Source organism: Halichoerus grypus, chromosome 4 (assembly GCF_964656455.1).
Source record: "Halichoerus grypus chromosome 4, mHalGry1.hap1.1, whole genome shotgun sequence".
Taxonomy (NCBI): Eukaryota; Metazoa; Chordata; class Mammalia; order Carnivora; family Phocidae; genus Halichoerus; species Halichoerus grypus.
In genome coordinates, this window is record NC_135715.1 from 34,984,701 (window position 1) to 35,006,082 (window position 21,382).

The following is a 21,382-nucleotide window of genomic DNA, read 5'->3' on the forward strand; positions in this document are numbered from 1 at the left end:
AGTTTTTGATTATACTTTTTTGTCTTCACTGTTAACCAGAAGAGATTTACTTCATACTAGCCTTTTAGTAAACGTGATATTACCTGCTCTGATTTCCAATAAGCTGAGCCATATTGTTCCATTAGGTAACCCATTACCTACTGCTTGTACTGATATATTTGGTTTATACAGATGGAATACACTTGCTGCAGGGCTCTTGTATACACAGTCCATGCCCACTCTCTAGAAGAGCACCAGGTGCTTATATGGAAAGCAGTCAAAAGGGATCTGGGGTCTAGTCCCCTCTCACTTTGACCCAACTCTATGGGCCTCAGGGTCTGCAGCCACAACCCTGAGTTACATAAAATTCAAAATCTGTTGCAACTTTTTCAGTTTTTACTTTTTAATTATTTTTGAACACAACCTTGAATATAACTTCTGGAAATCACTTAGACAGTTATTAGCTGCATTTCATGAGAAGAAATGATATTTACTCAGAATCCTCTTATAAAAGGGCCTGTGCTGAACATCAATCTCTCTTAAAATATTTCTCATGTTAAATGTAGACTTTGTGTCTCTGCTTCTTTGCTTTAGCAGTTGCAGAATGTTCTTACTCTAAATATAAAATTATAAAAAAAAGCAAGAAACAATATTTTCTTTAATTAGCTTCTTCCTTTGGGGGTTTTAGAAGAGGGGTTATGACTTGACAAAGATCCTTCCCATCTGTTCCTGTTTGTTTGCTTTTATTTTGACTTCCTCTCGTTGTCTTATCAAATATCACATGAATCATTAACATTTGTTTTCATCACTTGTTTTGGTTTCTCTTACTTCACATGATTAAGACATTATGTTGAGAGAGGCTCAGGGCTAATATTAAGCTAATATTCTTTAAGTAAATATTAAACTTTCTGGATATATGATCTTATATGTTTGCCTTTGGTTATGTTAATATTTTCCTCAGCTCTGCAGTAGTGAGATATGTGCACATAGAACTGTTTTGTGAAAGCAGCAAATTTTGTTAGATTACAAGTGTTTGGATATAAGTTTTGAACAAATAGATGCCATTTTTAATAAAGCTACTTCCTAACAGGAAATGTAATTTAGTAAGCCCTTTGTGCAAAAGACACGTTAGAGATCCTTGTGGATGTTTGCAAGGGAGTTTATTCAAAACTAGAATATACAACTATTTGCATATTGTGTGATACCTTTCACTAACATACTTCCTTATTAATGATTTCATGTAGTTTTCATACAAGGGAAGAATTGGATTTCTGGTGTCATCCAACTAAGCAATTTGAAATTGTTCCAATTTGTGTGCTGTCTTCTAATATAAAAATCTTGTTATATAATGTGATTGTTATTGAACAAATTTCATTAGTTTTAAAAATAAATGATCAAGCTATTCAATACTCTAGTTTTAAAGTATATATGGAATGAAAGCTAAATTCTATATCTGTCTATGTGTATTAGACATTGCCAATAACTACATATAACAATACGTGCAAAAACATTGCATCAAAAAAATTGCATCAAAACAGTAAAATTAATACATGAACACAAAACAAACCAAAATCGGAAATTTTGTGATAGATTCCCTATTCCTTCCTCCTTAGCCACAGCAAATAATATACTATATACTTAATATACAATATACTTAAAGGTCCGATCTGAGGGATTCAACTTTATTTATTTATATATTTTTTTAAAGGGAGAGAGAAAGGGAGAGATTGAGCTAGGGAGGGACAATAGGAAAAGGAGAGAGAATCCTAAGCAGGTTCCACTCCCAGAGCAGAGCCCAATGCCCTGAGCTGAAATCAAGAATCGGACGCTTAGGGACTCCTGGGTGGCTCAGTCATTAAGTGTCTGCCTTCAGCTCAGGTCCAGAGCCCTGGGATCGAGTCCCACATCGGGCTCCCTGCTCGGCGGGAAGCCTGTTTCTTCCTCTCCCACTCCCCCTGCTTGTGTTCCTACTCTCGCTGTTTCTCTCTGTCAAATAAATAAATAGAATCTTAAAAAAAAAAAAAGAATTGGACGCCTAACTGACTGAGCCACCACTGGCTTCAACTTTAATATTAAAACCTGAGATCCATTTTTACAAGGAACTTTTAAAGATTTTAACTCATTACCTATAGATCTAAATCTGCATAGTAACAGTAAATATCATACAAAAATTTATACCAGCAATAAGCTATTCCATGATCTAGATACTTTCTTATACACCAAATTATAGCTGTAAGCATCAAATCACAATGAACTTTGGAACTATTAGGAATTTGTAATTTAAGTAGTTTCATTCACTCCCTACTCCCAAATGCTTTTAATTAGAACAGACTTTTTAATTAAGTACTCCCATGCACAAAGTGTAGCTTGATGATTTTTCTGTCATATCAACCTCCCATACAAAAGCAAATAATCATAGTTTTAAAGGAAGATATTTTCTCTGAAACCAAACCATCAGAATTCTAGTTCTCATTTCAATTTATTCAGTTGAAATTCTACACACTAAAAGAAAGACCCTGTCTTGGGTAAGACAGCGAGAAAGACATCCACAAGGCAGGCGGGCTGATGGTGCTGAAAGTCAAGCTCTTACCTCTACAAGTCAGAGGCATTTCATTTCCTCCACTGAGAGTCCAATTACTTATTAAAGGAAAGCAACCTAATGGAATGCATGTGGACTTTGGATTCACACAAATACCAAATCCCTGCACTTTTATTTGCTAGCTCTGTGAAAATGTGCAAGATACTTACATTTTTCAAGCTTAATAGCCTACTTTTAAAAGGCACTAAGAAGGGGCGCCTGGGTGGCTCAGTTGGTTAAGCATCTACCTTCGGCTCAGGTCATGATCTTGGGGTCCTGGGATTGAGTCCCTTGTCGGACTCCCTGCTCAGTGGGTAATCTGCCTCTCCTTCTCTCTCTGCCTCTGCACACCCCACCCTGCTGCTTGTGCTCTCTCTCAAATAAATAAAATCTTTAAGAAAAATAAAAAAGCACTAAGAAGACCTATTTTGTTGAGTTGATGGGAAGTTTAGGCTTAAAATCTATAAAGTGACTTGAACACAAATGCTGAGAAAATATTAGCTATATTAATAATAATCATTGCCTTTATTGCTAATTTACTTGATCTTAAAGAAAAACTCTCATCCATTTGAGATAGCAAGGAATAATTGGTAAACCTGGCCCAGCATCAGGAAGAAATAGTAAACACAGTTTTATGTGGTCAACACGTGCAGAAATAAATAAATACAATAGGAGAAATAGTGGATAGGTGTGAGATTATCTAGTTAGAAGGTAAGTATAATGCACAAAGGGCAGCCCTTAAAACAAAATATATAAATAAGACCTCTGAGTTTTCAGATGCAAACAACACACCTCTGAATAACAAAGTCTTAGCCCTGGAAGCACTCCAGGGATTATAATGACCTTCATTCTGTAGCTTGTTTTTGTAGGGCCTTCTCAATGTCCCCATGGCTTTGCTTGCTGTTGGAAGACTCAAGGAAGGGGAGTATTGAAACCATTATTATGTAACATAAAAACACAGCTCAGTTTGAATTATAGGCCCATATATCTTTCCTAGTACCCTTACCATTCAACTTTCACTCAGATGGTTTGTTATCAGAAGCCTGAGATAGACCTACAGTCTCATAATTCAGAGGCCTGTTGTTAGCTCTCTGGGTGCATACATATGGGGCTATGTGCTGAGGACTGAAGGACCAATATAACTTGTCTGGAACAATATAAAATTAGTTAAAATTCTTTTTTCCTTACAGACTTTGCATCATCTGAAAGTATGTTTCAATAAAGATGACAAAATTATAGAGTAGAATTGATTTGAAAGTTAGGCTTTGTAGTCAAAAAGAGAGAGAGTTACTCTCCAGGGTCTGTCTCTGCCTGGTAGATATCTACTTCCAGTTAATTCTAAGGCAGATAATCTCTGATGCCTAAGTATTATTTAATCATGGAAATGCCTTAACTGTAGCAGGTGGGATCTATTTTATAGCTGGCATCTTTAATGCTTGATGCATTTGTCCATCTGTTAGGAACATTAGTCAAAAATGCAAGGAGACATTTATTAAAAGTGGAATTATGGTAGATCAGATACTGAGCACATAAATATAATGTATATAATTTTTATAAATGTATTTTGTATGTGATCTATGGTAAAGATGTTTACAAAATAATTATTATTTTTATATTTTTAAATGAATATAGTTTTATTTTAAAATTTAGTTTCAGGGGCGCCTGGGTGGCTCAGGTGGTTAAGCTTCTGACTTGATTTTGGCTCAGGTCATGGTATCAGGGTGGTAAGATTGAGCCCTGTATAGGGCTCCATGCTGGCCGTGAAGCCTGCTTAAGATTCTCTCTCTCCCTCTCCCTTTTGCCCTACCCTGCCTCTAAAAAAATAATAAAATAAAATTTAGTTTCAGATAGACTTTAAAATTTCTAGCATGCTAAAGATAATTATTTTTGTTATGTAAGCATATTAATTCATTTCTCCAAAAGTTTAATATTTGAGACTGCATTAAACTTTTAAGGCAAGCATCATGCTAAACACTGTCATTCTAATACTGATGGGAAAAGAAGAGATAAAGCTGCTGCTTCCATGGTTCTCAAGCACATGATGTAGTAGGCTCCCCAGAGGTAACTTCAATGTGAGACAAGTGCTATGGAGTTAATTTCCAGGATGCTTGTCTTGGAGAATAAATAGGAGCTCTCTATCTAGAGAAGTTCCATAGAAGGGAGCAGAAAAGTAATCAGGGAAGGAGGAGGTACTTATCTTCTAGATTTCTAAAAGGAAGAATAGGCCTTATAACTCAACACAGTACAGAGCTTGGTGTGTCCCAGAATGCAAAGGAGAGCCAGGGTCATGGAATAGGGGAGAGTGGTAATTAATAAGATGAGAGCGGAATATACTATATCAAATTATGTAGTACCTGGTAGGCCTTGGTGAAGAATTTGGCTAGTGAATCTCTTAAAACAAGTATTTGCACTTAATGAATTATTTTTGTATACCCACTCTTTGCTTCTAGAATCTTTCTTCCTAATAGGCTGCAGACATCACAGAAGATTTGAAAGCTATTTTTCAAGATTTTATTTTTTTCTCCTTTAATATGCAAAGATTTTTTTAAAAACCACAATGAGCCCTGAAATGTTAATATCAAGCAAATACTTTTCCATAGATATTGTGAAGGAATTTGAATTTGGGGAAAGTTAAGAATGTCTCTTGCCCCACTGTGTAATGCTAGGAAACATTTGCCTTTTTTTTTTTTTTTAAGTAAGAATGGAAGTTATACTATCAACATAACTCATTGTAGAGCAGAAATAATGAGGCAGTTGAAAGGAGAAAGAAGTAGGGATAAAGTAATTAAAGGGCTAAGAATTAAAAACTTTGGTAAAAATATAGTACTCTACTTCTTCGGTGGTTTCTGAATCCTTTATTACTAGATTTTTATGAAATGTATGTTGCCTTATGTAGTAAAAATCATTAGGATCAAAATTATCTCTAAAAGGATTCAATTTTTAGCCACCTGGTACTAAGTATATGAATGGCTGAAATTTTAGCTTATTTTTATTTTTTATTCTATGTGATGCATTGCGGGGCTCCATGCAGGGCTTGATTCCAGGAGCCTGGGATCATGATCTGGGCTGAAGGCAACTGCTTAAACTGACTGAGCCACACTTCAGCTTATTTTTATAAATACCAAGTTTATTAGGTTTATTTACAAAGTGAGTATTCAAAACTCCTGCTGAACTAGAACTAGAAAGTTATATCTATACATCTGTATCTATAATGTAAGTGAGAAAATCATAGTTTTGTCCCACAGGTGGGTGCAATCAAGCCAAGCAAACAGAAGAAATCAGACCATGTTCCATGCAAAAATGATAAATATTTCATAATATGTTAATATGGTACTATCATATCCTTTCTTAGAAAGAAATTTTCATCAAAATGTTATGGCTTGGATATGGGTTATTTGATAAATACCTGATTTAGGAAATTCTTACCTTTATAGAATATTGCAATGGCTACTTCTATAGCCAGTACAGAGCTACAGTAATATTTAGTATTAATGACATTATCGTTACAGGCCAGGAAGTAAAATGTTTTTAGACAACATATCTAGGGTGATTATACAGCATAATTTTGTATGCCTTTAAGTCATTGTTCAAAAATAGAGTTCAGTTGGATTAATAATATATTTTCATTGGTGAATCTCAGATTATATCATATATCCAAATGTGTATGCCACTTATAGGAAACAGGTAGTCATTGTCATTATTAGATGTTTCATATATTAAAAATAATGATGATATATGATTGTTGAACTGGGAAGCTAAGGATGTTTAGAGACTTCCAGGTAAATGTTCTTATTAAAGCTGAACTGGATTAATTCTACAAAGGCAGCCAATACTTGATACACCTTATAGAAGAAATTAGCCAGTATGAGACTAATCTTATGGACATTTCTTTTCATGTTGTTGAAGGCAAATGGTGGATTTTGGACATTAACAATATCACAAGTTAAATATATATTTTATTTAATAATTTATTTCAATATGTACTTTTTGTAAATCTCACAAAACCTGTCTCTGATTCATTCATTAATTTAACACATATATATTGAACAGGTACTAGATTCTTGGGATATATCAATGAACAAAACAGAGTTCTGTGACATTTTAGAGGTAATATTCCAACTGTACAAGTTAGGCTAAAATCAATCATAATAGGAATGTAAAATTTGGGCATGTCAATATTTCTATGAAGTAAAAAATGGTTTAACATTGGTTTTAAGTTCCTTACTAATTACTATGTCTACTACAGATTATGTGAAAGCATTCAATTAACTTAATGTTGAAGGTGAGATCTGCACATATTTAGATTATATTTTTCTATTTCCTGGATTTACAGTAGATTATTTCTGTTTCTTTATATTTTAACACTATCGGTTAACTATCGGTCATTTTGCAAACATTTACATGGCAATATTCATTTTTAAAAATGTTTGGAAAATTTTCCTTTTCTTATTACCTTCTACTGTAGATCTTATAACTTGGAATTTAGGTATATTTTATACAAATATATCCAAAGTTTAGTCCACACCACAAAGTTGGCAGCTTAAAGAGTGCTACATCTGAGAAATGAGCTTACATTTTGTTTTGTTTTTCCTCTGGATTTTTAATTTCCCATTTCTTATTTCTGCTTCATTCAAATGGGATTATTGAATGTGTCCAATGTTCGATTTGCTTTTCTTTTTCACATAACCATGGGTTTCTCAGTTGGTTAAAGTTGAGTAATATATTTCCATCTTAACATTTAATTGTTTGGTTAATTTCACTTCAAGGAGGAAAGACTGTATAGTTCATTGATAGTGATGAAATAACCTAGGTGGCTTTCATATAAATAGCAACAAATGTGCACAATAGTTACATTACATGGTATATTTAACAACACTGCTAAGGAGTAAGATGAGGAGCTCAGTCTTTCCTGATGGAGATACACCTGAGTGCATGCAGAGAAAATCTGGTTCTGCAAGCTTGGAGGAAGTAATTGTCATTCAACAGAAATCAACTAACTTTGCATATCAGTAACACCCACACACATACTCTTACCTGTTTTCTGAGTGCTCTTGAACTGATATCAAAATAGCAAATATATATTTATGAGAACTAGAAATTCTGTATTCTTTTTGATCACATAAACTCAATGTAATTATGAAATTAACTTTGAGAATATGTGAAAGATGTTACTTCCTAAACAAGTGAAGATAGAAGAAAATCCACAAATTATGTATCAGGCTACTGAGTTTTTATATTCACATTTGTCCCCCAAATGTCATGAAATTAATTATTTTTTATTGTTCATTTTTAGATGGAAGACTGTATTTGAAAACTACTGTCATGTACTGAATTTTTCCTGTTGAAGAAATCCATGTTATAGTAAAGAACTTTGCAGACATTCGTCATTGGAAAGTTTGGAAAAAATAAAGTCCTTTTAAGGGAACTTCCTCAATTTTGTGTATTAATGTTCTTTAAAAGTTTAAGTATTCTACAAAAAAAAAAAAAGTTTCCTCCATTGAATTTCACCTGTGGTTCATACCAGAGACCTGAGAATGTTTGTAAATGTACAGGTATCCAACTTCTTACAGTTAAAAACTGCAGCTTTGCTGCTGGACACTTGTATACCGAGTTAAAGGCAGGTCTGAATAAGGCCTCGCTTTGTTTTTTTTAATGGAATGAACCATTTTCCTCCTCTGAACATTCTGTATGTGAGCACATCAAGAGACTCTTGTACCCAGTGGTTACCCAGACTTACAGAATTATGTCCTCCTGAAACCAGCAAGAACACTTGGAAATGAACTTGTAGGGGGCATAGAGGATTCCTTAAAAAACAAACAAACAAAAAAACAACAAAAAAACAAAAAAAAATAAATAAAACAAAAAAACAAAAAAATCAATAAATCAAAGAGTAATATTCTATTACATTCGATTTTAAACTAAATGTGGGTTTTCTCATGAAGATTTTTTTCGCATACTTCCGAAAGACCAACAAATGGATGCTGACAACAACCCAGTGAAATAACATTTTGCATATCTGAAAAGAAGCATTGAATATAAGCCAAAAGGTTTCACCCAAGGTCTTTTTTCTTAAAAAAAAAAATAAACGTAACATGTTTTCATTCCAAACTGGTAGTGGCATATAGAATTTAAAATAATAATGATGCTTCTTATTCAAACTGTTGGTCACATGTACAGTATATAAACATAAAACATACAAGGAAGGTATTATGTATGCAGTAGTATACTAGAGTTTAGGAAAATGAGAATTTTAGAAAATATGTTTTGTCACCCTGTTAGTCAGAAAGACACCTTTCTGGTTTTAACGCATGCAGGCATGTAAATATTTGTCTGGAGTCACAGTATTAATGAATGAGATCTTAAGCATCTGGTGACATCAGAACTCTGTGTCAGCCACTTTTATTTGTATATTGAACCCTAGTTAGTGCCCCAAACTGCACTATTGAGAATGGATTGTGGCTGAACAGTAAATCAAAACACCAGAAATATTTTTATATGTTAATGTCATATTATGTTAATGTTGCTGAGAAACAAAACCTAACAAACCCTTGATGTATCAGTCCAATACCATGTAGCGCTGAGTGATAAAGTTAAAATGTGTTGTGCTTCCCCCCCTGGTCAGAGGGAAGGGTGCCTATGTGTTATTTTCACTGTCTTTTTGAAAGTTACAGTATGTGTTTTCACTTTTGTGCAGATAACTGGAAGTAAAGCTGCAAACAGTGCTTATTACACACTGAAGTTACCTTCTCTTTGTTTTTACTAATCTGGAGTTACACCTTTAAAGACTGATATTATGAATCAGTACAGTCGCTGTGCATTTTATGATTTTGCTGTCATCTTAAAATTTTATGATCATAACATTATTTATTACCATAAATAGCAAAATCCTAAATGTCCAAGAAAACTAGCGTAAAAATGTTTAAAGATAGTTCTGATTTGGTATTAATTATTTGGTTAAGAGAAGAAATTAACATTAGAGATACTCTGGCACTAAGCTTCTATAGTTTTTAGGTCTTCCTTGCAATACTGGAACGTATTTCTTTTGTGTAGTTCGCTATTAACCAGCTAAATCCGTTTTTTACTACAATAAAAAAGTTATATATACAGTTCCTATTTTAGCTTGCTTGAAAGGGAGCAATATTTTTATTTAAAATACTGTTAGTAAATGCTCTGTAGAAACTTGGTTTTTGAGGCATCGTTCTTCCATACCCATCTTTTGTTCTTTGAGCACAAGAGATTCTGTTCCTTGTTGTATTTCTTGCTTTTCCCTTTTATGCAGTCTTTAAAGGATTACAACACTTAAAATTGGAGGGACTTGTGGCAAGCTTTTGAATCATACATTTTTTAAAAGATTTTTTAAAAAGCCTACAACTTACCTAAGTAGTAGAATCAGCCATTGCTCTGCTCCTTGCATAGAGTCACCTGTTAAGTAGGTTAAATAGTTTTAAAATGCATACTTTCAAGACCTTTGAGAATGCTTTAGTGTTTGGTTTGATATAAAAGGAATTTTAGCAAGGATTAAAGAAAGAAGCTATCAGCTATATGTTTAGAGAGAATCTTACTAACATGTTGTAAATATTACAATTCATGAAATGTTATTTTAAGTCTGTAACTTAAGTTTTTTCTCCTTTTTTAGTTATACAGGTTGGTTTGAAATTTGTTTTTGTTTTGGGGTTTTTTTTTTTAAACAAGTAAAATTGTGCCCATTTTATGGTTTCCATGCTTTTGTAATCCTAAAAATATTAATGTCTAGTTGTTCTATATTATAACCACATTTGCGCTCTATGCAAGCCCTTGGAACAGAACATACTCATCTTCATGTAGGACCTATGAAAATTGTCTATTTTTATCTATATATTTAAAGTTTTCTAAAAATGAGAAAAGGTTATTACGAATTTTGTTGTACAAAATCTGTACAAAAATCTGTTTTTACATCATAATGCAAGAATTGGAAATTTTTCTATGGTAGCCTAGTTCTTTGAGCCTGGTTTCAATGTGAGAACCACGTTTACTGTTATTGTATTTAATTTTCTTTTTTCTTTTCAACAATCTCCTAATAAAACTGTCTGAAATCTCCCTGTGACTTTATTTACAGTTCGTCTTTATTAAATTTTGTGAAATGCATAGCATTGAAAGAATATTTACTTTCTAATGGGAGGCATCTAAAAACAACATAAGTCAGCTCTTTGCAATGCGAGGGGAACAATGCTCAATGATTTTATTTAACATGCAACTGCTTCTATCTCTAATATGAATTACTGTGCTGAAAAACATCATAAAAGCACACTCTGTAGTTATTGTTTAACAAGCAGATTTTCCATATTTTGTTTCTTGCCAGCTAAGCAAACTGCCCACATATACATGATTTATTTATGTACATTTCTCAGTTTATGAAGCTGTTATTTGTACCCTTTTCCTTTATATTCTTATATTCCCATGATTCTTATTTCACAAAGCTTTGTGCTGAATAATGTAAAGTAGACATGTTGATGGAACAAAATATATTATTCCCATATCTATAAGAGTGTAGATTTGTAACTCTTAGTGTTTTGCTTTCATTCTCTATCATTGGAAAAAATGCCTTTAGAAACTTTGATATTCCAATATCTTTTAATAATATATACACGTTTTAATCAATCCAAAATGCTGCATCTGAAGAAATATTGGGTTACTATCTCTGTGAATATTCTAAACATTCCCAAGAGAATGGATTTTTTTTCTGTCAAAAGAAATTATTTCATGAATTAACAAAATATGATTTTTCCCTAATAAAAACTTAAAATGTTTATGTGACCATTACAAATACATTTTTGTCTTCTGTCTTCATATGTTTATGTCAGTAAGACTTGTACCAAAACATCATAGAGTCTTCGGATGTTAGAGGAATTTGGTAATGATTTGAGTTTTTTTCCCCAGGTGTTCTCATTGGGACTAGCAAATTTACGATATGAACAAAAGCTATTTATTACCAGATGAGAGTAAATTACAAATAAAAGTTATATGGATTGCATTTTTACAATATGGGAAGTAGAGATGTTCATAGAATTAAAACGTTATTGTAAATGGCATTGTAAAAAATATCACTTTTCCTCCTGTGTAGGCTTGGTGCTAACATTTATCTTTAATATGTACAACTGGTATATAAAACCTGAACTGATCCTCATTTATTCATTTAAACAGATTCATTAATAAAGCCTCTATTCTGCACAAAGCACTGTGCTAGATGTTGTAATGACTCAAGTGGAAAACTTAACTGTTGTCCCAGAGGAGCTGATAATTTTGTTGGAATAGGAAATTTTACTTTCAGCAAGAAAAGATTCATTGAGCATCTTCTAATGTGTAAGGGACATGGAGCTGGTATTAAGAGGGCGCTGACTTAGACATCTTCCCAAGAATTGATACTATGACCCATTTTGTACGTTCACCTTCTAGAGAATAACATGACATGTTTTGTGAGTTAAACAATTGTGTAGGGATTGAGAAAAGGGATGGATACATTTTCCTCTAAGTAATACCACTATACCAGGTATTCTTTTCATGTTATTTTTCATTTATTTCAATCAGATCATTTGTCTTACCAAAGCTCACCAACTTTATTTTAAGGTAAGTAGCCTGTTTAATCACACACACACACAAAAATCATCAACCACAAATTCCTACTATATTGGGACTTTTGAATATAGTTGTAATATTCAATTCTTATGACCCAGCATCTATAGATGTACAGTAAAATGGCCTCAATTGATTCAAACACAGAGCTGCTTAAATGCCAGAAGAGTTCATTGGGTAATGAGTAACATTTGTAGTAGTAGCATCATTTGTCTTTATAGGTGAACGAGTTGGAGATTTTGAGTTGAATTGTTGGATCAATTGGGGTTTCTTTGGTTGGCGTGACAAAAACTGATTCTTGCAAGTAGTTAAAGAGCAAAGGGAATTGGTCATAAAGACAGAGGGGTACACATGGAACCTCAAGCCAAGATTGCAGCCAGCCCCCAGAGACCAGGGTCCCTCTTTTACTTTCACCCCTCTGCTCGTCTCCGTGACTGTTTCTTTTTCCTCTCATTGTGGACATATTTGTTTCTCTTGTTCACCTCTTGACTCCTCCATTATTTAGGAGCATAAGACTCAGCCCACAGAAGTGAGCCAATCATTTTCTCTCCCTGTCCTAAGTCAGATTACCTGAGAATTTTGATTGCCTCAAGTCAGAGCACATGCAAGTAAGGTACCTTGGCAGTACATTAGATGCATCTAGGGAATTTTAGAAATACTGTGTCCAATTAAATTTGAATCTCTGGGGGTTGGGGCTAAGGCTTATGTTCCTGAGGTGATTACTAATGAATAGCTAAGGTTGAGGACACTGTCTGGGAGTCTGACAAATATCACATTGTAGAAAATGACTAGTAAGACTTCTGTCGGGGCAGGCGCATAGTTGGGGATGGGTGGAGGGTGTTATAAGCTGTGCAGACACTGTAAGAGCCAACCAATAGTTCTACAAAATCATTAAATTATATATAAAATCTGTAAAATATTTAATATATATTTTTAAAAAGTAGTTTTAGCACTGTGAACTTAATTCTGAATATGAATTTGCAATCCCAATTAAGGTATAGTAGAAGACACCTTATTTTTTTTTTCTAAATAAAATTACTGATTAATCTAACCACAGAGCTGCACAGGGAGGTACAAATTCTTTTTCAATAATTATTGAGGCTTCCTCCATCTAAATGTTCTCAGTCCAAACATTCTCCTCAGTCCGTACCATTTGGAGAATGCTTGGGTTTTCATGCCTGGGATCCAGCCTTCAAGAAGTGGCGCTAAGCCCTTCTCTTTGGAGGGCCTCCAGGTTTGTGGAAGCAAAAATTATAACACAGTTTGGTGTGATTCATAATGTAGGGAGAGAAAATACCTAAGACAATTATGTTATTACTGAGGAAGTGTAAAATCGTGCGAAAGGATGTAACATTTCTGTTTTACTTGAACTGATAAAATGTCAATCAATACAAGTAGCCTATGGTAAGTTTTGCATCTTTAATGTAATACCTGGAATAAGCACTAAAAATGTTATATCACCATATACATTTAGGGGCGCCTGGGTGGCTCAGTGGGTTAAGGGTCCAACTCTTGATTTTGGCTCTGGTCATGATCTCAGGGTCATGGGATCCAGCCCTGTGTCCATCTCCATGCTCAGTGGGGAGTCGGCTTGAGTCCTTCCTCTGCTTACACTCTCTCTCTCAAATAAATAAATATTTTATATATATACATATATAAAAAATATATACAATATATAAATATATATATATATATATATATTTAAAAACACTATAGAGAAATCAAAGTGGAATTCAATGCTATAGTAAAGTTAGCTCCCAGATAAACAGTAAATACTCTTTGGTAATTCATCTGTTGTGTTATGCTCTCTTGCTAGTAGTTTCCAATCCTGTCTCCGGTTCTTTGGCCGCTCTTTCAACAATGCCAATTGTGGGTCGGATTTGGTACACTACATTAGGCAACAGAGAAAGATGAGTTGATAGATACCTCGCCCGCACTGTGCAGCTCTATTTTCTATTTACTGAGTGTATTCACATCCAATGATGTATTTCCACCTGATATTTTCAAAAACAAAGACAGAAATTAATTATTAGGCTGCATACAAATTATAAAAATATTAAAATTTATTTATTAAAATTAATAAAATTGTTAAATTTTTATTAAAATTACTAAAATTATTTTATTAATGATTATTAAAATTTATTTTTTAAATAGTATTGTCGGCTTCCACCCCAAGTGTGGGAGCTGGGAGAAAGAGATGATACTAGTCAATCCTTTTCTTACTAACTTATCTTACTAAATTTACAAAAAAAAAGGGGCTCCCGTTGAGTTGGATCTTTCATTTAAATCCATTTGGTTGTCATTTGCCTGGATTTATATATGTTGAATGTTGTTAGCTCCTTCCATTAATAGATTTGGGTGCTTTTTAGTATATTCTTTATGTGTGATTTTTCTTTTCCCACCAGTAGCCACTGTGAGACAACAATCGCTAGACACCAGGGCCCAAATGAAGATGGGCGAGTTCTTGGGAAATGAAGTTTCCTGCAATCTAGAACAGAACTGAGCAAGAATGGAGAATCTGATCACAGAGCATGCAGGCAAACGATTTAATAGCACAAGGTATTTTTAGGGAAGGAACGTTAGGGGCATGGGGCAGGATGTAGAAAGTTTTTAATTGTCTAAAATGAATGATCATTTAGCATTTAGATTTGCCAAGTATTTACAACAGACTATATGAAGGTTTGGGGGGACACTGCCTCCTTCCTGGGGATTTGCTGGCAGTTGCCTTTATGCAGTCAAATGCACATGTATTTTGGCAAGTTACTTAGAAGTCTTTTTATCTATTGAGTATTCAGTGGTAGGCCCAGCCCTCTTCTGCTTACTCTTTCATCTGAAACACGTGGGTTCATAGTAAACACTTAGGTATTCTTTTCCCCAACCAATGCCAGGAATGTTGGCACAGTGCCCTGAGAGCAGCAAGTTCTCTCTATACGTTTGTCAGAGCAATAAGCCAAACACACATTCCTACCATGTGAAATTCAAGGCTGAGATAGGCACCGGCCTTCTGTGTCCAATAACCATTAGTAGACAAATATCAGGTCCTCTGAGTGGTCCCACTGAGGTTTCTTTCCTAGACTTCAGATGAGAGACTGACACCTGTCACCTCTCATGGGTGACTGGCGAGCTTTGAACCTGAAACAACCCACAGCCCCCACCAAAAGCTACCTTCTTACATCGATTCTTGACCCCGTATCTTAAACCTGTTTTGTAATCTGGAGATGGACGGACAGCTGAGGTCACAAAATTAGTTTTCAGAGAGCTTTGCAAATTCTCATAATGACCTTGCCTCTTAACTTGGAATGTGGTATCCATTTCATAATTCACTTGATTTTTTGGAAAATTACTTAAAAATTTTTTGAGATAATTATAGACTAAATGCAGTTATAAGAAATAACAAAGAGACATCCCATGTACCCTTCACCCGTTTTCCCTAAGGTGAAAATTTTTCCCTAAGGATAAATATAGTACAGTATCAAAACCAGGAAGTAGACAATGATATCAACTTCATTCAGATTTCACTAGATTTAGACACTCATTTGTGTGTGCATGTGTGTGTTTAGTTACATACAACTTTATCACAAGTATAGATTCATACGAACATTACCACAGTCAAGATACAGAATACTTTAGTAACAAGGATCCCTCATGCTATCTTTTAATTGCTACAACCACTTAACCTCTGTCCCTACCTCTCAGTTTAAATCGGGGTTCTCCTGAGAAACATCATCAATAGTGTAAACATGTGTACATGTGCGCGCACACACACACACACACACACACAGAAATGTGGGGGATACTAGGCTCTGTAGAGTACATAGATCCTCCAAATGCTCCTGCCCCTATTCCTGTGGTCTATGGAGAGGAAGTGGGGGAAATTCCCACTGATACTTGCGTCCAGATGGGTCTAGTTGGGGCAACCCATCCACAAGGATTGCAATCACTAGTCAACCCAACACTGACACCATCTGGATGGAAACAGAAACATACCACAGCAGCCAGTTGGCTGATCTCAGAGCAGTTGGGCTGGTGACCACTCATGAACCCTGGCCATTAACCCTTTGCACCGTCAGTCGAGCTGTTCTCAAGAGATTAGCCCTATGGCTTTGGACACTGGGAAGCCAAGGAGTGGATGATCATGATTAGTCTTTGTGGGGTCAGGACATTGTGGAAAGACATTTGGCTTCATCTGCAAGAGCCCGAGGCAGTCCTCACTGTTTTCCACATCTTAGCTCATAAAGCGCTGATACCCCTTGCCAGTTAGGAAGCTGACAGCCTAGCCTGGGTATGAGCCCTACTTAGCAACTGACCCCTCAGTAGATATAAGAGATTGAGTGCATAGGAAAGTGGTCACCAGAGCACTCATGGGGATGGCGTATTGCCAAAGATGTCAGTGCTCCCATGAAATACAGGGATTTGTTTAACACAGTAATAACATGCCATGTGTGTTCTAAACACCCAAGGCAACTCTCAAAGGAGGAGAGGGCCATGCACCAGGGTTCCCAACTGGTGAAGAATTGGCAAGTTGATTATATTGGCCCCCTCCCTTCACGTGATGGCTCAAAATAATGTCTTGGTTTGTGTGGACACATCTGGCCTAACCCAAGCTTTCCCTTGTTGCCTCACAAGCCAGGCTGCCACCATTATGGGATCAGAGAAACTGAGTACCATGTATGAATACCTTTGTGGAATAGACAGTGACTGAAGTCACATTTTGAAGGTTCTGATGTGCAAGACTGGGCAAAAGAACATGACACTGAAAGGAAGGTCTATCTCCCTCATGACGCGAAAGCAGCAGGGTCGGTAAAAAGGAAGAATGGAATATTAAAGCAACAGATTAAATTACTAACAAGCAAAACAATCTTGGCTAGGTGGACTAAGGTACGATCCCAGGCTTTAATCCATTCTGTCAACAAAAAAACAACCTGGAATGCAAAGGATTTAGTCAGAGGCAAGGAAAAGCTTTATTGCCCTATAGTTTGAAAACTGGGGAGACACAGCCTTTGGCTACAAACTGAAAGTACCCTCCAAAGGGGAAGGTTTAGGCTTGAGTTAAATAGGCAAAACCCGCAAGTTCTGTGTCCTTTATGGAGCTGGGTCAGACTCAAGTCCCAAACTGCAAGCTTTAAGAGCCAGAGTGGTAAGCAGGATACAGCTCACGGTTTCCGGTAGCAGTTTCAAGATGTGGCAGCCACTGGGGAGCATGACCGGATGTGTTGCAGGGGTCTTTTTGTGAATTTTGCTGAGTTTTGTGCAGATTTGTCACTTCAGGCTATGCTGACTGGTTTTGTTCCTCAAGGGCATTTGAGCTGATTAAAATTTTAGTTTCTCTCCCTTGACATGAGGGAACCCATCTTGTTTGTCAGTTATTGCTGTCTAGTTATTGGGGTCTTTTGTTCCCAATTGGAATGATCAACCAGTAGGGCTTGCGGCCCCATATACCAGACTGGGGAACCCTGCTGAGACACCCAACATGTAAAGGTATGGAAGTCACAGGGAACAGCCATTGCCCCAGCTCTCACCACGGATCAAGGTACTGTCTGCTGAGAACACCAAGTCCCATCAGGCCTGGGAAGACTTATCTACTGGAATTTGCAGTGGGATGTCCCACCAGGATGGTGGGTTACTTCAAACCCCTGGGTGAGGGGGGACTACTCATTCTCTACTGGGATCCTCTTGTCTTGCCACAAGCCAGACCTGCTGAAATTCACTATACCTGAAATGAAACACACACCCCTGAAGGAGGGGAGAAGACTGGGTCCCGGCTTGGCATATCCCACCCCCAGCCCACCTCCCCACGCCTGACGGGGCTGCGTCTGCTGGCCAGCATTTCTGGTGTGCCCAACCAGGCAGATTCCCAGAGCTGCCATCCTCCCTCTCCTCAAGACCAAGATGGCTCTTCTGTTGTCCACTGGTGCAATCATTTGGCCACAAACTTTGTTCCCTCCACTGGTCTGGGGGAAGTTACAGCACACTAAATTCACCCAGCAAAACATAAATGATAGCCAACAAAGCCTTTCCTTACTAAACACTGAAATGTCTGTGATGAAAAAAAAGCTGTCCTCCAAAATCCAATAGCCTTGGCCATTACTACTGCCTCCCAGGAAGTCACCTGTGCTATTATCCAAACAGAATGCGGTGTCTTCACGCCTGATGAGTCTAATGTATCATCTTTACTAAACTGCACGAAGACACAAGGAAACGCCCTGAGTGCTCCGACCCCCAGCCTAGGAAACTTACTAAATCAGTGATTTGGATCATAGGGTTCTTGGTGGGGGAAAAAAATGTTACTTATTTCGGGAATCTTTGTCTTAATCTGTGTTTTCTCTGGCATGTATCCCATATTATCCCGGTTGCCTCTGCCTCCAAGGCGGGCAGCCGGCGCCAAATGAGCCGCCTCCGTGCTAATTAAAGCCCCTGGCGGACTGCTCAGGGCACAGCGTGGAAGGCGGGGCTGTACGATTGTGAAAGGGAGTTGCCAGGGCTGGAGTGGCCGAGGAAGAGGTCACCTCCAGTCAACCGGTGAGCGGGATCCAGGCACGCGGAGGCTCCTGGCCCCTCCCCAGCCCTTGGAAAGCCCGCTCCGCCCACCGTTATCGCACTAGGAGGGTTTTCCAGGATGCAGCCTCCAGAGAGCAATGTGTTGTTGCAACCACCAGGGTGGTATGCTTGACGAAAGCCTCGGCCTCCGTATAAACTTGAAAGATTCTGGCGGCCGCTTCAGAGATCTGCTCCTCTTGCTGCTCCTAAGTAAGTTCACTTGCTTGTTAAAAGCGCCGCCTGCCAATCTGGGGAGGCCCGCGCCTGCGCTGTCTCCGCTTGCCCACTCCGGGGGCGCGACCACTGTCGGGTTTCACCGGGGAACTCGCAAGGTTGGGAACCAGCAGGTACTTGGCGTTAGCCTTAAAATATCTTTATTTGACCCTCTTCTTGCGGAAAGAAAGAGAATCGTTTTGCTTAGTGTGTAATTCTAGGTTCCCAGTAACTTTTTCTTAGCAGTTTGCATGTTCACTGACTTCTGACATCTATTATTGCTAAGGAAAGGTAGTTAAACCGCCTTTATTTATTTATTTATTTTATTTTTTTGGCAAACAAAAAGTCTTTTCTTTCTCTCCGGTTGCTTTTGGTAACTTTTATCTGTCTTTGATGCTTTGTGGCTTGAATACAGTTTGTGTAGGTATGGACTTATTTTTATTTATTATGTTTGGGAGCTAACGTGCCTCCCAAATAGTTGAGGAGGTCTTTTTCTTGAATTTAGAAAATTCCAAGCCATTATCACTTAAGGAATGCCCCTGTCTTTTTTTTTTTTTTTTTATAAATTTCTGGAATTGTAATTTAATTCTAAGTTAGACTTTTCTACTTAAACTTCTGAGGTTTCTTGACGGCCCTTCAGGTATGCCGTTTCTTTAACTCAGCTTCCTTCCATGTAATTTCTTCAGATTTATCTTTCAAACTACTAATTATATGTTCAGGTGTATATAGTTTGCTATTTAAAACTCACATAGAATTGTTAATTGTATTTTCAGTTTTGGAAATTCTATTTCGTTCTTTTCAAATTTTCTTAGCCATTCTTGATAGTCTCTATTTATGTGTTTGTTGCTTTTATTTCTTTGCGTGTTGTGATATATCTATGTCTCATATTTTTATTGTTCCTGATAATCCAATACCTTATATTATTGAGGTCTGATTTTGCATTCATTATATTTCTGATACTTTCTAAAGCCTTGTTTCTTAACAATTTTGAAAAAAAGTTTGAATTTTTGAAATTTTGAATTTTTGAGGTGATTGAAATTTATTTGAACTCATGTTCATAGGAACCTTATCTGTGGAAATCTTTTAAAATCTGGTTTGAGAATGTAATACTCCCTGAAGGAATTTTATTTCCTTCTGCTAGGTGCCTGGGACACTTTAAATTAAATTTAAATTAAATTTAAATTTTCACCTGTAGTCTCTTAGTTCACAGATTTGAGTAATCACTGTAAAACATTTCCAAATCCATCAGGGTGCGTCCACTCTCCTGAAGTCTCAAATGAGACTTTTCCTCTTTTACCCAGAGCCACAGCTCATGCAATTTTTTTCTGACATCTGCCTTTGTAAGGTGGATTTTTTTTCTACTTCAACTTTTTTTAAGTAAGAGTATAGCCATTTTGAGTCCTAGCTTCATCTGAAGGTCTCCAGTCTGACTTTATTTCCTGCCCCCCATAATCATGACCATTGGAACTACAGTTCTGTCACCATGGATTTATAGATGGCTTAAAGATAAATAAGTCCTTCTGCTCTTGTCTACGTTTCTGGAGGTCTTCTCTTATTCTGGCCTCAGAACGACACCTCCATGTTTTAAAATATTTAATCCAGAATTTTTTATGTTTCGTTTAGTGTATTGGACTGATGTTACCAGAAATGAAAACCTCTTACTTAAAACTTAATTTTCAAACTCCTGAAATAACAATTTATAACTACAAACATTAATCAATTAGTAGTTTCACCTAGTCTTGCTATAAGGAATTAATGATATATGTGAAGTTCTTAGTGTAATTTCTAGAATACAGTAAATGCTGAACAATGTAAATTTTTACTGTTAGAATAATACAAAACATCAAAGACACACTCTTGGACCTCAGGAAACATATATGCTCTTATAAAAGTAAAAGGTTAAGATACACATATTGTATGTTGATTGCAATTCTACAAAAATAACGATGATAGACAGTTTTAATATATACATGTAAAAACCCTTAAGTAAAATATATATCCAAATGTTATGTCTTATTGATTGTATTACAAGGATTTACTTTCTCCCTATGACTTTTCAGAGTTTCCCAAATTGAAAAATGAACATTAATTACTTTTTTTCCATCAGCAAGAGTGACTGGAGTTTATTGATGATTTTTGAACATTTACAAGCAGATTTTGCTTTTATCGTTGCTCAAGTCAAGCTTCTGCCAAGCATCAACTAATTCAACATTTTCTCTCTTTCCCTCTCTCCCTTTTTCCTTCTTCTTTCTATCCTTCCTTCCTTTTTTTTGTATTCTTTTTTCTTTCTCCCCCCCCGCCCCGCCACCCTTTCTTTCCTTCATTAGAAAGAATTTAGAAATAGTAAGTAGCTTTCCAAAACTGGCTTGATGTTGACAGCCCAAACTGACATAACAATTAAAATATCTGTGCATCTGTTTACACATGTATATAAATATCTGAATGATTTAGATTCACCAGGTAAGT

At 36.3% G+C, this 21,382-nt stretch overlaps 1 protein-coding gene across 1 annotated transcript in view; it reads left to right on the plus strand.

The window, feature by feature from the left end:
* Positions 1–10,633, plus strand: part of DACH1 (dachshund family transcription factor 1) — a 420,028-nt gene extending 409,395 nt beyond the window's left edge. The window contains exon 11 of the mRNA XM_078070269.1: positions 7,851–10,633. Coding sequence (XP_077926395.1) covers positions 7,851–7,888 — 38 coding nt within the window. The 3' untranslated portion in view covers positions 7,889–10,633. The remainder of the gene's footprint in view (positions 1–7,850) is intronic.
* Positions 10,634–21,382: the final 10,749 nt, after the last annotated feature.